The sequence below is a fragment of the Manacus vitellinus genome, unplaced genomic scaffold (genome assembly GCF_001715985.3).
Source record: "Manacus vitellinus isolate BGI_N305 unplaced genomic scaffold, ASM171598v3 scaffold_10_pilon, whole genome shotgun sequence".
NCBI lineage: Eukaryota > Metazoa > Chordata > Aves > Passeriformes > Pipridae > Manacus > Manacus vitellinus.
In genome coordinates, this window is record NW_021938838.1 from 1,520,093 (window position 1) to 1,537,449 (window position 17,357).

General features: G+C 41.8%; 1 protein-coding gene across 1 annotated transcript in view; it reads left to right on the plus strand.

Moving 5' to 3' along the window:
• Nucleotides 1-17,357, plus strand: part of GLG1 (golgi glycoprotein 1) — a 78,780-nt gene that overhangs the window by 33,565 nt on the left and 27,858 nt on the right. The window contains exons 2-7 of the mRNA XM_029965485.1: nt 2,694-2,726; nt 5,428-5,514; nt 9,033-9,248; nt 13,139-13,342; nt 13,984-14,055; nt 16,247-16,430. Of these exons, the coding sequence (XP_029821345.1) occupies nt 2,694-2,726; nt 5,428-5,514; nt 9,033-9,248; nt 13,139-13,342; nt 13,984-14,055; nt 16,247-16,430 (796 nt within the window). The remainder of the gene's footprint in view (nt 1-2,693; nt 2,727-5,427; nt 5,515-9,032; nt 9,249-13,138; nt 13,343-13,983; nt 14,056-16,246; nt 16,431-17,357) is intronic.

The following is a 17,357-nucleotide window of genomic DNA, read 5'->3' on the forward strand; positions in this document are numbered from 1 at the left end:
AGTTTGGAGAGCTTTTTAGAGAACTGCAGAGGGAGGCAATATATTCCCACTGAAGCTGCTAAGCAGCAAAAGCTTCTGTGAGCCCAGAGGCACATATACTTTTTGTAAAGGCTGTTTTTAAATCCTTCAGTTTGGAGATGTAAGAAGAGTCCTTCTCCCTGGCTAATCGGTGGAATGTCCTCGCCTTCATCTTCCTCTCCTAAAATGCCTTGACTAGCATGTGGTGCTGGGCTGGGCTGCTCTCCTCCTTCCCCCTGCCCCCGGGGTCCTCTGAGCATCCGTGTTCCTCCAGCTCACCATGTGGGACTGACACAATGCAGCTTTTCTTGCTCTTCAACTTCTCTCAGCAGTAATTTGAAACTTACCTTTTTTTCCTGACTCTCCCCACACAGGCGGATTGTTCTGAAAGTGCTCCTGTTGGGAAGGACAGAGGGCCACAGGCTGTCTCCTTAGCAAGGCAGGATTGGTGTGGGGTGCTCTGGGGAGAATTTTTTCCCCCCTTCAAACTCAGCCCTTCAGTTTATCAGACAAAAGATAAAAGGATTGTTTTTCTCGTTTTGGTTTACTTAAATATGGACAAGCAGGTCAGTATTGCCACTGAACCCACCATTCCTGCAATTGCAGTGGTAAGAGGAAAGAAGGATCACAGCCTTTAGGTAGCAGGGGGTCATCTCGTTCCACATTGAAAGGATTATTAGCTAGATCTTATGCTTTGTATATTTAAGTATTGCACTGTGAATGAATGCAGTGCTAAAGCTTAGTTGAGGTCTCATTCAAATTCTGTTACTCCTCTCAGAAGAATAAGGCTCGATTTTCCAGAGCTGAGATTTGCTGCAGAGCACAGGGAAGGCTGATACTTCACTGTGTAGTATTTTATTCTTGTGTATTTCAAGAAAAGCTTGTTTAATCTTCCCAGGTTACTGTTATCTTCTCGGGCTCATTTTTCCAGAAAAAAACTGAGTTTTAATCTTTGGTGGATCTGAAGCAAAGGTTACCCGCTTGGAGGATGCAAAAATAACTGAAATGACCCAGAAGGGTTATGGGGGAGTTCTCTCTGGCCTTTACAAATTCTTCTGCCTGCAAATGTGTTAGTAAGTCCTGTCCTCTAGAGAAGAATTCCATTGCTAGCCTATATATTTTTAAAAAGAAACTATCCTTGACTAAAAGACTGGGACAGCAATTTCAGTGGAGGGCATTCTGCCTCTCAGCTTTTGAAATTACCTTAGCCTAAAACCTTCGCCTGTTGCTGAATGATACAGGATGGGTGCAGAAAATTAAGTAAATGCACCTTGTAAGTCATGATAGTGTTGGTCTCAGGGGGTGCTTTAAAATAGAGCAGTTTGGATGGCATCTTAGTTTTCAGTTGAGAGAATCAGTTCTGCAGTCTGAGGATAACCAGCAGGCATCTGCTAGCCTTTAAAAAAAAAAAAAGCTGATATCCTAATTTTCAAATTTATTATTACTTTGGGAGATACAATTTTAAATTGTGTCAGTCTGACTAAACTGCAGTTAATTACTGGAGTCCTTCAGGTACCATTTTTTATGTTCAAAGTGAAGAGGTGATTTCTGCCACTTCTGCTATACAAAATAAAAGTGCTTTTAGTAAATAATGGCTGTAATTAAGAACTTGGAAACGTTTTCCATGCTTGCTTTTCTCACTTGTGTCAGTGCTCTCTGAAGCAGCAATGGTGCAAGTGTTGGTGTAGCACATTGTGCAGTGGCAGATGCTTCCAGTGAGAAACTCTGCTTGCTTCCAAAAGGGATGAAATACTGGTTCTCTTACCAAATACCTGAGGTCTAACATGTTAATGTCAGTGATGTGTTTAAGCTTTGAGTGTCTTGTGACTCTTAAAGCATGTCTGGCATCTTAAATATCAGTGGAAGCAGAGACTTTGTGACTCAGGGTTGATTTTTTTTTAATGTGGGTGTGACCACCAGGTGATTTTGTCCTGCCTTTGTGCTGTTCTGCTATGGGGAGGAGATACAGATTTGTATGATTAACCTTTTTCAAGGAGCTCTTCATTGTGAGAGAGCTACTCAGGTTGAAAGGAGGATGGGATGGTTTGTACCCAGAGTTCTTTCCAAAGGAGCTCCCTGGGAGAATATAGTGAATATTTCGAAATGATGTGTGAACACTGGATGTTACCAGTTTCTCACAGTTGAAGGTGTAGATCTCAGGGCTGCCTCAAACCAGCTCCTTTATGTACAGCTGAAATAAAAGACATTGCTTCTCAAAAGGGGAATATGAACGTTTGGGTCTGGGGGAGGGAAGTGAGTCCTACCTTTCTCCTTCAGTTGTAGGCATCAAACTTATGTTTCTTTAAAACTCTGCTACTGCATCTTTATTTTCCCACAGATGCTTTTCTCCCTTCTTACTTCAGGCAATTGGGGCAAGTGCCAGTGCATTCATTATGTTTTTGCATCATCTACATAAATGCTGCTACTCTTGTGCTATTTGTGTTCTATAGAGTCAAGACAGCATTGTGTCTAAAATACCTGTTAGTCTGTCTTTTTGGTAATTCAGTGTCATCACTCTTTATATGCAGCTTTTAAAATTTCCTATTGATTGTCTCAAAATGTTTCTTACAGTGGAAAGGAGATGACTGTAAGGAGTTTCTGTAAGTTTAAATTCTTCTCTCTATTGAATGCATCACATCAGTAGTGAACTGACACTCCTTTTTTTCTCCTTTCAGCCAGATAATGAAATCTCTTCAGACTGCAATCATGTAAGTATTGCTTTGTTTTATTCAGTCTCTTTCTTTGGCATTTGCACCTCGTATCCCTTATCAGCCTGAGGTATTTTGCATAGTTTGGTACTTTGCAAAAGGTATTAATCAAGACACATTCGGGTCTCTATACTGGCCTATGGAGAAAGAACACAAGGTGACTTCTTTAACCCAGTATAGCCACAGTGGTTTTGCTGGAGATTTCAGAGTGGAACATATTTAAGAGCTTTATAAACTGTACTTCTGTCTCAGAGGAGGACAGCAGACATCTTTCCTGTTTTATGGCTGGGGGGTGGTTCCCGTGAGTTACTGGGAGCAGCGTGATGTGCTCCTTTTGGAAAAGATGTGAGCAGTGCTGAATTTAAATTCTTAATTTCAGCTGTTGACACCTTCTGTATTACTTTCACAGCTGCTAAATTCTTAGACTCACTTGGAAAATGCTGTGGGGGTGTGATATTTAGAAGCAGTTTGAGACAGTTGGCTGGTTTTAGAACAGATTTCCTCTCAGCACTGTGTTTAACAGTGAGCAAACTATTAGCCAGTTTTCAGGCTGTCAAGCTGACTCTTCAAATCCCAAGACTCAAAAAAAAAAAAAAAAAAGAGAGAATAAAAAAATCATTGCTGAGGTTGGTATTATTAGATTCCTTTGGTTTCTCTCATTTGCACTCTGTTGGCATACACCACATCAAGATCCTTAATTGCTTGGTTAGCCCTGAACACAGACAGACAAGTGCATGCCTCAATGACACTCTTGATTTTGGATGCTTGAGAAGCTGCATTTTGCTTTATTATTGGAAGATGTATTCCAGAGATGAAACCTGGCCATGCTGTACAACTAGTAATTTCCAACTGTGTTTATAAATTAACCTTTAGTACTGCTCTGCCTGACTTCATTGGCAGCTGTAATTCTCTGTTGTGCAGGGTTGGATCAGATGAAGGGCACAACGTGTTTCTGTTTAAGTCTTTTTGAAAAAGAGAAAGCTCCAGTAATTAAAACGTATCTGCCTGACATTTAAGTGTACCAACAGAGACTACCTGAGAGAACTAAAATTGAGAATTCTAGAAATCAAAGCTGGACCTTTCTTCTGCTGGATTCAATGACAGCACCTCTGCCACAAGGCAAATGTTGGGTGCATGTGGATTATGGAAGCCATTCACAAATAGGAAGTGTGGGCAAAGTCTCATTTTCCCAGGCAGAAGTTGAAGGGGGGTGATAAAAACCTAGACTACAGAGAAGTGTCTCGTGTCCAAATGTTTTCTTTGCCTCTCTCTGCAGTCTTTGATCGTACAACTGCTGATGATCCCCTGGAAAATACTGCCTAGTGCTACAATCAGGAGTTTTAAGCTGCAAGTTTCACCTTCCTTTTATCCGTGGGAAGGTTCATTTGGAGAGCAGCTCATTTTGAGACTCTCCAAAGATGGAGATTACAAATGCAGAGATGTATTCTCATCTTGTGCCCTCATTCTTGTACTTCTGATTCTGGCTGGAAGAGGTTCCCTCTTGATTCACTTTTATCTATTAAACCTCTATATTTACAACTTACTCCATCTGAAACACCTTAGTTTTCCATAATCTCCTTTTCAATTTTTCACAGTTATAAAACCATGATTATAAGTATGGAAGATGGTGCAGTTATGTTTATTCTGATTTTGGTTCTCTTTCTGTACTTCCATCCTCCTGGAGCTGATGTGAAACTGCTTTCCTTGTGTTTTCCCAGTGTTCTGTGTATAATTGAAGTGTCAAAATAGAAGTTTGGTCAAACTTTTATCTTTTTGATATTAGTTTGATTTTTGTCACAAAGGCACAGTCTTTGAAGTGAATTTTTAAAGCTACTTATTCTTTAAGTTGTTAAAAAAATTTTAAATACAACTTAAGTTGCTAGAAAAGCAGGTAAGGTAATAGAGCTCTCAGGCAACATCTCGGCTATTAATTTGCTGAGGTTTTGTCATCTTACCCTGTATTTTCACTTTATGGTACCTCAGGAGGATGTCTGGGATGTGTATAATCCACAGGGTGTGGCTTGCCTAAGATTGCTTCTTGCACAGTGGCCCAATGCACTGAGGCTCCTTCATGAGCTCGTGTCTGGCTCCTGGAAGAACAGTCATCCTTACCTGAGGTGTTCTGCAGTCTGAGCTCTGATGTGTTGTGCTTAGCAAGAGAGAGAACCTCCCCTAGCTTTGAAATATATCTGCATCCAAAAAGTTGTCTGCTTGCAGCCCCTCACAGAAGGCTCAAGCTGTGTTATCTCTTGCCTTTTTTGCTCGATTTTCTAATAAGGTGTTCAGTATGAAATTTGCTCATATTGAGGACTTCATTTTTTTAGATCATTTGCATCAGACACAGAAAGGTGTGGTGGGCTAAAGACATTGCTAAATATGCAGCAGGTAGCAAGTTACAGCTTTCATTGTTTTATCCTTTCGGTTATTAAATAGTCTTCATGCAATATATATCCTTTTAATGAGTCAGCTCGTGACCTTACAGAGATTTCTGACAGCCTGAATTTATTCAGTATGAGAAAATTACTGCGGGAATGAAGGGACCAAGTTGTTGTCAAGGAGACTTTACATTGATCATTGCACTGTAAAAGGATGATGATACAGATTGGGTATAAATGATGTTTCATTGTTTTCTGAAGTAAAATGTTTGTCATTCCCAATGGGAAGCTCTTAAACCCCCTTTCTACAAATGCTGTCTTCATAGCTCTTGTGGAACTACAAGCTGAACCTGACAACAGATCCCAAGTTCGAATCCGTGGCCAGAGAAGTCTGCAAGTCCACTATTGCTGAGGTAAGGCAGGCAGGGGAAAGGCACAGCTGCTGTTGGGTCTGAGGATTTTTTATTTCTTTGTGATAATGAATTAGGGTGTGAATAATGATTTGGGGTTGGGGAAGCTCTAGTCTCATATGCAAGATTGCTACCTGTAATTAGTTCAGTCTCCTTGCTGAAGAAGCCAGTTACCTTAGTGGTACCAGGCAAAGGGGTGGCAGAAAGAAATGCTGAACTAACAACCCATCAACTCCTACCAGAACTTCTGTTAGAAATCTGTTGTGGATTGGATTTGTCCCCTCTTTGTCAAGTGTTTGACAATTGTAACAGTGTTGGTGTAGCAGGGGTTCTGTGAATTTAGCCTAAGGCTGATTTTGGACTGTGTCATGCTGGCAGAAAGGAGAACAACATAGGCAGCAAATGATGAATCAACTTCTTTTACTTCAAGGTTCAAAGTGTAGTTGCTCCAAGGAGACTCTGTTGGGAACAACTTCTTATGAGGTTGCACTAGGAGGTGATGCTCTGTACCTCAAGCATCAACATTCCTTGGTCCAGCTTCAAAGATGACTTGATCAATCATTTCTTCCTTGTGCTCATGCTGGAGCTCTCGAGGCTGTGCACTCAGCCACGCAGGCACTGGCTGAGCTGAGCTCCCCTCTCTTTGTGGTGGTTTTCAGCTAGACAGGAAGCAGTGGAAGCAAAGCTCTCTGCAGCAGGACAGGCTTCAGCTGACTTAATTCAGTCATTAGGGCATGCTCTGAAAAACATTATTAGTATATCCACTAATATAATTTAATGTTGCCATAAACTTGTGTTTTTAAAAAAATTCAGTCTGCTCTAGTGTAAATCGTTTAGTGTAAGGAGAGATCAAGACAACAGTTATTACAAGAAGGCTAGAAGATGAAACAGTGGAAGGAATCAGCTTGCATCAAAGGGCTGTGCTGTGTTTGGAGTTTGGTAGTTCCCAAAAGCAAACACTGCCAAATCTGTTGGATCCCACTTTTTCACGATCATAGAAAAGGTTGTATTTTTCTGGTTTATGTCATATGGCTGCTGCAGAATTTTTACAACCAAGGCATTCTTGAAAATGCTCTTTTAACAGTCTGTTTAATTACCACTTCTATGCAGGGACAGTCTGGCATTGCTGCAAACGATGCCCTCTAAATCTGGGATATGTCTAAAAGCAGTGGGAAGAATGTACAGAATTTTAGCTGTACATTAACCACAAGTGTTCCTCTTGTAATTGTGGTGACTCATGACATAAACTACCAATATTCTGCCATTTCATGAGTAATTTTTAGTTAAAGAAAAAAAGTTAGATAAGAAAAATAACCATGTGTGTTTGATCTGGTATTTAATACCGGGGCAGGTGCATAAACCATTCCACTAATATTTTTTAAAGCTATTTCTACAACATTCTTTAAACATAGTGGGCATATACTGCTCACATATAGTATTAACCTACTAATATTTTCTTTAATTCCCACTAACAGGTAGGTGGTTTTTTTGCTGGGTGACTGAGCTCCAATTTTAAGTACTGCTTTGCATTAAGAACAGAATACAGCTGGAAGAGCAATTTCTAGTCATTTGGGAAATGGTGACTGCCCCAACTGGGTATGTTCTGAAAAGTGCACCTTTTAATTTTATCAGCTAAATACAGATTGAAATTTCAACTCTCTCTTTCCCCCCCACTCAGCTGGAGTGTTTTTTATAAGTTCTGGCAAGAGCTTTAACCTGGAATGAAAGTTGGCTACCAGATAACAGTGGTTGCTTCAGAAGTGGCCTGGCAATAACATGATCACTTGGTCTTTTCTGCAGTTCACTGGCTCAGGCCATGGAGCTCTGGGGCTGTTTCCAAAGCCAGGCTCTTCCAAAAACAGCACGTTGTCATTGTGTGCTGGTTTGGCTCACAGTACTTGAGCTGAAGCAGGGCCAAACCAAAGATGCAGCTTTCTCAGAGAGCACTTGCTCAGCTCTCTCCCCTTCACCCTGCAATGAATCACATGTGTTTTCACTTCAAAATGTATTTTATGCCTTATCTATAACAATTACATTGACCTTAGTAACTGTGTTTTTCTAATAGCTATTTAGATTAAATATAAAATGTTTTACCAGCCTCCATCTGCCTTCAAGTAATGATGTTTAAAATGCTGTATGTTTTATTTGTTACATAGAAAGTAATGGCCTCATAAGCTGAGGCAGAGATCTGTTTTATTCATCTAGTCTGACCTGTGTGAGTCTGTCACAGGGTGCCCTAAGTTATTCTTGCTTGAATTAGAATATATCTTCCCAGAGACAGCTCTCCATTTTTTAAAATTTCCAATATAAATATTCCAGCTTGGTATTTGAGAACCCATAAAATGGTTCCCTGCCTGTTCCCTTAGCCCTGCTCTCCTTGTTACCTGAGCCCGCCTGGATTATTGATTGCCATAGATCTTCCTTGAGATTGATGAGCCCTTCAGGATTTTTACAGGAACAAATCTTTGATGTAATCGAGTCAACCCATGCATCTTTTCCTTGCAAACCTGTCACCACTGAACTTTAGTGTCTGGCTGCCAGGAGTTCTCTCTGCAGCGTTACGGCTGCGGGTTTTCGGCACAACCCTCAGCAAGGGCCACCAGAGCCAGGCAAGTGTTTCAGCACGGGCTTGCCAGGGCTAAAGAGTTGTGTGGTCTCAGTGCTCCTTGGAGCAGGGCATTGCACTGCTCCTGTGGCAGGATTCCTCGAGGGACCATCCCTAACTGATAGGTAACCATGTTTTCCCCTTCCTTTGGAAAGACACTGTCAAAACTGCCTGCATCTTTTGCTTCCAAAGGTGATGTTTTTGACCTTACTGTCTGCTTCCCTGAGCAGTGCAGGCTGTGATTTATATTGGGGATCTGTCTCTTCTTGTGTGCTGCTTTTCCAATCTCTGCACAGCTTTCAGCTTTGGTTAGCTGTGATTTTTACTTTTTTTAGACCGCTGAGTAAAATGGTTTGGTACCAACAATCAGTTCCTACAAGAGCCTGATAGAAATGAATTTGATGAGGATTTTCCTTTATAGTAATTTTTGGCTCTCAGCAAGTTATAAACCATTCAGTAAATAGTGTTGAATTCTGAATCAGTCTCACCTCTAACCAAAATCTTATGTTGTATGAGGTCAGGTGGCTAATAGGGGTCCAAGTGTGATTTAGTGATGTTGTAATATGCTCGGTTTTCTAAATAAAGGTTTGTCAAACTAGCACTTTTTCTACAAGCCTTCTTGATTGCAGGGGTTCAATGTAATTATGAAAGATGATTATTGAGCAACAGAGTTTATAATCCTCAAGGTCGCTGTGTTTGCTTTTTTACAGATGCTAGCACACATGAGATTTCTATTTTCTGAAATATTTTCAAGTACTCCGACTTACTGAAAATCAAACTGAAGCCTAGAGGGTTTCTTTGCTAGCAGATTTTGAAGCTACAGATGCAAGTTTCTTTGAGGATTTTTTTCATAAGGTTAAATTCAGTAGCTGCAGCCACTGTAATTTTATTCCTTCTTTTTTTTTTTTTTTAACAGATAAAGGAGTGTGCAGACGAACCAGTTGGTAAAGGCTTCTTGGTGTCATGTTTGGTGGATCACAGAGGCAACATCACTGAATACCAGTGCCATCAGTACATCACCAAGATGACAGCCATTATCTTCAGCGATTATCGGCTGATCTGCGGCTTCATGGATGACTGCAAGGCTGACATCAATCTCCTGAAATGTGGCAGCATTCGACCTGGAGAAAAGGTATCCAGAGAACATGCAGATTGTCAATAGGCTTGTAAAAGTCGTTCACTTAAGGTTACTGATGGGGAGGCTCTGCAGTAGTGTTACTGTCTTACTTGCCACTGAGAAAATGCGTGGTGTATCTCATCTGTCTGAAAAGGGCGATGTCCTGATTCTTTACAGTTCCTTTGTAATAAATATGCATTCGTTCCTCTGTGAGGAACTGCTGTTCAGAGACTTTGATTTGTCTTTCCACACCAGCTACAGGTGATCTGACAGGTACTTGTCTTTCTGATGACACTCTCTCAGGCTTGACTCAGTACAATGAATCCAAACAATAGATTTAAGCAGGCCTATTGCTTGGCTTATTTCACAGTCTGGTCGGGTCTGGCAGGAGTGTTATCGAGGTGATGAGACCTGTGCTACAACCCTTTCTGTTTTCTCCAGCTGTGGTTGATAGACTGAATCAAGAGCTTTTATCTGTTTGCTTCTCCTTTCCCCTGCCCACCCAAAACCGGTTGAAGGGCACAGGGTACCTGGTGTCACATTTTGGTAGTACAGACTTAACAATACTGTCCTGGTTTTACTAAATCACTGTTCTTTTGCCATGTGAGACACTAGCAGAGGTTGATGCAAAGAACAGTTTGTAGTGACTAGATGTGGGGTTATTTTCAAGGGCCTGTCTTTCCCTGTCTGCTTCAGCATAGCTAATGCAGGCAGCAATTATGTAGTGCTGCAGGAATGAGTGACTTTTTCTATGATAAGTTTTTATGTTGAGGGATAAAGTTAAAATTACCTTATCAGCTTTTTACAGTGCTTTTGAAATTATAGCTCTTATGCTTATAACAATTAGTCTGTTAAATGAGCTATTAATGAGGGGGTATATAACAAAAGATATACGGTTTTTTGGTTTAAAAAAAAAGCTTTCCTAGTTGTTTGAGATATTCACTGCTGTAAGCAACTTCACACCCAGAGTGTGTTAAATTAAAGTGCTAGTGTGTTCCAGAAGATTTAGGTGAACCACAGAAAGCACAAAAGTAAGGACTTATTTCTGGAAACAAGAACAAAAGCAACCACAGAAGCAGGAGGAACTCGGAGGCATGACAGGTTCAGACTGGTAACAGCTGAGTAACTTGCTTTCTCCTTTAAGTAAAGATTCTTTTCTAAAGCTGGGCTGAAGGACCTCATGAAATGAGAAATTGCTTTTAACAATCAGTATAGAATCAGCAGTGTAATGCAGGAATCCTGGGTGTCAGGTCTGCATGTTACCTGTGGCTTCACCAAACTGAAATAACCTAAAATAACTTCTGGTAGTACCAAAGGGACATAGCAGAGGGGATTTCTTGAGCACAAGCCAAATGTCACATGGTAGAAGTGGTCTGATGTGGGCAGGCTGGTGTGTGTAACAGAGCACAACCCTCTGTGTTGGTCTGGGTTAAGGTGGGTGAAGGGAGAGGATGGCTGGGGTGGGTGAGGCCACAAGCCACCAGGGAGAGGGAAATGAATGCAAACTTGGGGTCACCAAGTTTCTGTGGGCTAGTAAAGGGATCACTAACCAAACTTTTATGGGGATTTATGCATGTTTCTCTCTTTCTTGGTGCCCAACCCAGAATACTGTGCCTTGGTTTGTGAAAGCATCACAGCCCGTGTATCTTTTGTTATGCTGTCATCTTTGGCACTGAGAGCAACTGAAGTATTCTATACTGCTATGGAAACAGCTATAAATGGCTATGCAAGCATTTCTTTTGTTGGTGTTCTGTTCTATCCCTTTGCTGCTTTGGAAAAATCTAATTTGCTCCCATCAGATGCTAGTTCTGGTTTTATTTCCATTCTTTAGCTTCTGAGAGTTACCTGTAGAGAAACAGTCATTACCCTTTTGTGTGACTGAAGGTAACTGTGAATTTAATAAATAACACCTGGACACCTGAGGAGGAAGATGAGGGAAGAGATTCATCTCTCTCTTTTTTTATGGAAATAAGCACAGCTAGACCATGAACTCCATCCACATCAGGCAGTCAGTAGATTGCAGTATGATAGCTTCATCAGAGTAACTGGGATAAACTGGTATTTTTAACTGTGAAAGGCACTTAAGTTGGCATTCTGGAATTGCATTGCCTCTTGAAACCCCTCTGCTAGCTAACCATGTTCCTTTTCTGCACTTCCCTTTTTTCATTCAGCTTGATTTCTACTTTCTAATTGAATTCTGTTCCTGCTGGGTTTGTTGCTTCTGATGTGGTGCTTTCTGTGCTTTCTTTTCCATATTTCTAGTTGGGTTTCTGCACTATAAGAGCTTTAAAGTTCAGCTTGGAGGTCTTGATCTGACCATAGGAGATTAAGATAGTTCTGTTCAATAATTAACACTTACCAGCTTTTCAGTTTTAATTATTATCTGTGACTGACCATGAGAATTTACAGAACAGTGTTCGTGTTTGATGTGGTTATGGATAAATGGCAATTTTAAGTAATATGGCAAAGGTATTGCTGACTGATGTTCCTCAGAACCCAGATTTTGGGTTCAGTCCTAGGGGGTCTTTTGATATATAATTATATTTTGTCAAAGGTACTGATACCTGGCCAGCATAGGGAGTTGACCAGTTCCCACTCAGAGAAAAGAGCAAACCAAAATGAGGAACTTTGGGGTGTGTGGGTTTTCGGTTCTTTGCCTTTTTTTATTTTTTTAAAAAAAAAAAAGGAAAAAACTGGTTTTAGTGCTTTCAAACAGATTTTATTTCTGGGTTATGTTTACAACTTTGTAATTGGCCAATTCTGCTTGTGCTCCAAGTGTAGCAGAGTTAGGACATGAATCAAAGGCTGCCTGCTGAGGAGACACGTCAGAACAAAAAGATTTGGAAGAGCTGTGTGGCTTCGAGTAGTCATGGTGGTGTTTTATGGAGACTACTCCCTTACTCATGCTCTGCACCAGCAGTGGAGGGATCTGCTTGACAGAGAGAGCTGAAGGGATGGCTCTGAAACGGGCATGCAAATGCTAGGCTGGGTGATTCAGCTGAATGTGAATATGCATGCCTTGTTGCATACTCAAGGTAGTATAAGCAGAGCAGCATAAATTAAGGTGGCCTTCATAGGAAAAACCTGCAGAAGCCTTGAGAAATCTGTACCAGAAGAATTCATCCAGAGGTATAGAGGGGGTATGGTTCTCTTTCTAAACACGTAAAAAGGATGTAGGAAACTAAATGGAGCTTTGCTGAGCTTTGCCCAGCTTCTTCCAGGCTTTCAAACAAAGCACAGGCTCTCTGTGTTTATTGGCAGTTGCTGTTCATAGTCCAGAGTTGTGTCCAGGCCTGCAGGACAGTGGATGTGGTGCACAGCATTGGGCCAGAACTGCTTTGTCCAAGACTTCATTTACCCTTGAATGCTTTGCAGTTTTTGATTCTCTTAATGGAGGAATTAGCATTGAGAAGCCTACATTGGTCAAAGCTCCTCTGTGGCCTTTTTAGCATCACGAATTTTCACCACCCAAGCTGAAGGCTTGTCTCAGCATGGCAGAACTATGATTTTTCTCTCTCAAGTATGTTCTTAATGTGATGCTGTTGCTTGCTGTTGCCATGGTGCCAAGAGAGCTGTGTCAGATTAAAGATAATTTGGCTGTTTTGGTAAACTGCTCTGAGCAGTGTGACTAAGTAGTGATAATCTCATTAAGTCACATTAAAACAAGCCCATAGCATTGGAGGGGGGATTTCATGGTGACCATCAGCAGGATGGTGGTGTATAAAGTGTGGTTAGTACAGATATTAACTGTTGCCTCCTCTGAATGTAAATGTGGTTTAGGCTGAACTTTTGGAAGTCTATATGTAGACAGTGTTGCTTAATTAATATGGTACTTAGCCAGAATCACAGATCACTTGATTACATAAATGCGTGGTTACAGATGTCGTCTCGTTCTTCTCCCATAGGATGCTCACTCACAAGGAGAGGTGGTGGCATGCCTGGAAAAAGGCCTGGTGAAGGAGGCAGAGGAGACTGATCCTCGAATTCAGGTTTCTGATCAGTGTAAGAAAGCAATTCTTCGTGTAGCCGAGCTCTCCTCAGATGATTTCCACCTGGACCGGCATCTCTACTTCGCGTGCCGAGACGACAGAGAGCGATTCTGTGAAAACGTGAGTGCTTTTCCTCCTGCCTTGTCTCTACAGTAATCCATTAAAAAACACAAACCTCTGCTGGAAGAAGGAATGAAATGGTAGACTGGAGCCTGAGTGGTAATGCATAATACTGCAAATAGACACCTCGTAACTGTCATTCTGCAATAAATCCACTGTTAAATGCACTGACCCAACAAACAGGCGTTATTTCCAGCGTGTTAATGAACTGAATTGTCATAAATGGTTTAATGGGCATCAGAGCTGCTGTGACAGGGAGTGGGGAGGAGGCAGTGGAGGTGGGTGACCTCTCCTTTCTATGGCTGTGAGCTGTTTGTTGCACAAGGTAAGCTGGTCTGCCGATACTTGTAGCACTCCTTATCCTTGGAGCGATGAGCTGGAAAGCTGCATTGTTCAGTCTGAAGTACCTGTGTCAGCTGAGAGTCTTCACACTGAAAGGGTGATGAGCAAGACTAGGTTTTTTTTAAATGCAATAAAATGTTAAAGATTTTCACTGCATAGAAGGTATTGCTGTCATTTGAAATATTAACTCTAGCATGTTAGTAGTTTAAAAAAAAGAAGCCCTTAGGTGTAGTTCAGTCCTCTCATTAAGCATTGCAAATCCTAATATTAACTGTGAATGTTACTGTTCTGTTTCACAGACTCAGGCTGGGGAAGGCCGAGTCTACAAGTGCCTCTTTAATCACAAGTTCGAAGAATCAATGAGTGAAAAGGTAGGTATCCTACTGAGACAAATCCTTACTGAAGAAATCATCAGATCATTCCTCAGTCCAGACTGCATTATTCTTTTCCAGTGTTGAGGAAAATCCGTCATCTACGTGGTCGGATAATCGGCTGCTTTAACAAATTCTTTTACTTTGATATTTTTTGTGTGTCAAGTTTCAGCCTTTAAAGTTAAGGATTTAAATAAATCAAAGCTTTTGGTGGGTAATTTGAGAAGGCAGACACAGAGCTCAAGTGGTAGCACTGTGATTGAGTGTTTAAAGTAGCAGTCGCATCATGCTGGGGTAAGCCTTGGATAAATGCTGTCCTAATGTACAGATTAGAAACAAAATGTCTGAGTGCCTCAGCACAGGAAGCTGCATTTGTTTCACTGTTTTCAAGTAGCACATTCTCTGCAGAATGATGCATAGCTCATCATAGTTCCTGAAGTTTTCCTTATGATTTTCCTGAAGATGTGTTTTGCAACAACAGCAAAAAAATGTTTTTCTGGACAGCCAGTCTGGAAAAAAGTTTATATTTGTGTAGGTGTTTTGGGAAGGCAGCAATGCCTTCAGTGATTTTTGGAAGCAGCATCATAGTGTTTTGGGTTGTATGGAATTATATAATCTGTCTGAAACAATATGAAGATGGATGTCTGTAAAGATCTTCCCAGAGAAGATCCACTGAAGGAGCCCGATTCAGAGTCCTAGAGGGATCAGACTAATTTCCTTTTCTTTAAATACTTTAGCTATCTGACAGCTTGGTTGCAATTAACAGAGTCAGATCTGAAAGAGTGATCACTGAGGGCTCCATTTTGTAGTGTGTTACTGCAATGAACTGTTGCTTTTGCTTAACCTGTTTTCAGATATACAGGGGCAGTGGTAGTTTCTGAGGAGTGTTTTCCATGATGGGCTGTCTAAGGTATGAATGTAAGGTGTAGAGGGGGTTAGACAAAGCTGTGGCAGATGACTTGGTAGGGAGAGAGGGGTGGATGCTCTGAGGGTGCAGTTTGCAGAGCACTAAATGTAGTTCTCACTCTTGTAGCTGCCAAAGTTGGACCATCTGCAGAGTCTCTAGTTTTGTAGAAACTGTTACCCAGGAAAGAGTCCCTGCTTGCCTGTGGTGTCAGCTGTGCATACACACCTAGCCAGCAATAGCTGCCTAGTGGGTGGCTTTGTGTAATCCAGAACTGGCTCCCTGGCTGTACCCAGCCTTTCCCTCCCTCAGGGGATGAGGTATCTGCGAGTCTGTGTCTCCCTGTGTCCAGAGCTGTAAGTTTGACCAGTCCCAAGATCCCAATCATGGCACAGGAGCATGAAAGAGGGAATGGGAATATCTCAGAGTAGGACTTTCCAGGTCCTAAAGTAGGTGTGGGAAGGAGGGGGAGAAAAGTCAAAAACCTGGTGTAAGGAAGTGGGGAGAGGGCTCTAGGGCTCCTCTGTTCCTTGTACCAAGATTGCTCCCTGTTCTCCCTACCCTACATATGCACTGTTTCCCTTCCTTTCAAATAGACTGAGAATGGACAAATTGGCTTGAGCTATTCTGAATTTCCTACCACCCTCAGATTTAATTTTCATATAATTTAAACCAAAAGCTGCCAAGTGTAGCGGTGTTTTTACAGGCCCTTTTTCGGATGAAATTTAGAGGGTTGGTCTTGCAGCTGCTGGGTTTGGGTTTGGCCACAGTGCATCCTCGTGAACCTCACCAGTTGTGGAAAATGGCTAGAAATTCCCACGGTTAGACTGTTTTATCTGCTGTCATCTGCTCAGTGCGTTGCAGAACAAATCCAAGGAACACACTATTTTCTAAATGTGACTGGAAAAAGTTATTTCTTGAGGGCATGGGGTGAACATGTACCACAGCTGGGATAAATGTCAGCAACTGATCCTAGTTACCGAGAGTGAGTCACGCTCTCAGCCACAGCTCTTCACAAAGAGCTGGATGAATGTGCAGTTTTGAGAAGTGCTCTGCAGAGAGCTGCTGCCTTTGAAACCCTTGATCTGTTGACCTCAGTGTGCATTGTTAACTGTGTGGTTTCTATGAGACAAATGAAATTGTAACTGCAGTCCAGCTTAGACACATGAATTTTAAAGCATGAGTTGTTTTTTTGAAATGCAACTTGAAAACTTAAAAGCAGCAGGTCCAGCTCTCTGCCAGCAGCACACAGGAGCTCATTCCATCGTCCCCATGTGTCCCCTGCAGTGTCGTGATGCACTGACCACCCGCCAGAAGCTGATTGCCCAAGACTACAAAGTCAGTTACTCGCTGGCCAAGTCCTGTAAGAGCGACCTGAAGAAGTACCGGTGTAACGTGGAGAACCTTCCCCGCTCCCGGGAAGCCCGGCTCTCCTACCTGTTGATGTGCTTGGAGTCTGCAGTGCACAGAGGTAAGTGCAATTAAAGACATGCTGGGACCGTGATTTTAAAAGTTTCTTCACCTTCAACATGTACTGACAGTCCCCTTCTCCAGGTACCTTTTTCCAAACTTTGGTTCAGAGGCAGGTTTCCCCATCGTGGTGCTTTCACCACTGCTGTTTTGACAAGGAGAATGGCTGAGTAAACTGCTGTCTCTTGTTGTGTAGACAAGAAGTTTAAAATGCAAAATACCAAATCCCACTTGGACTGCTGATGTGTAGTTGCAAATCCTTCTATTCACTGTGAATTCAAGCAGCTCTTTTCCTCCTTTGTGTAGTAAGCATTAAATATGCTACAAGGTTAAAACATAGAATAGAGAACTTGTTTATCCTTGCTCAGGGAAAGCCAGGGATACTCGGTCCTCTGCCTCCTGTAAATGATGTCTTTCCTTGCAGTTCAGGAGCTTGAGTAAATGCCTTAATTTCTCTAACTCTGTTTTTTTCCTAAATAAAAGAAGGCAAGTGTGAGAACGTTATTTTTGTTCATTTAAATTGGTGTAAGCTGGACGTGCCCTAACACCAGCTGCTGTCCCAAAGGCATTAGAGGGCTGAATGCAGCAGGACCATGCTAAAGGTTCTCTGTGAAGTTGCCATAACATCTGAAATGATGTGTTACATCCTCTAGATCTGCACTGGAGAACTGCTTGTTTTTCCCCTCGGCATGCAGCTGGGTGGCTTTGCAGCAGGGCTCCATGCTGCAGTGCCTCTGGCATGGGAGGGAAAGGCTCCATAAGCAATCCCTGCATTTGTGCGTTTTAATAACTCATTGCTTCTGATTGATGTGGAAATGATGTGTCCTGCTTGTAAAAAAGTTGTGGGATCTTTTTTCCTTCTCCCTGCAGGTAGAGCAGGTGCTTTCCTGAATTACATGCAGGAGACTGCTGTTCAGTTATTAACTTC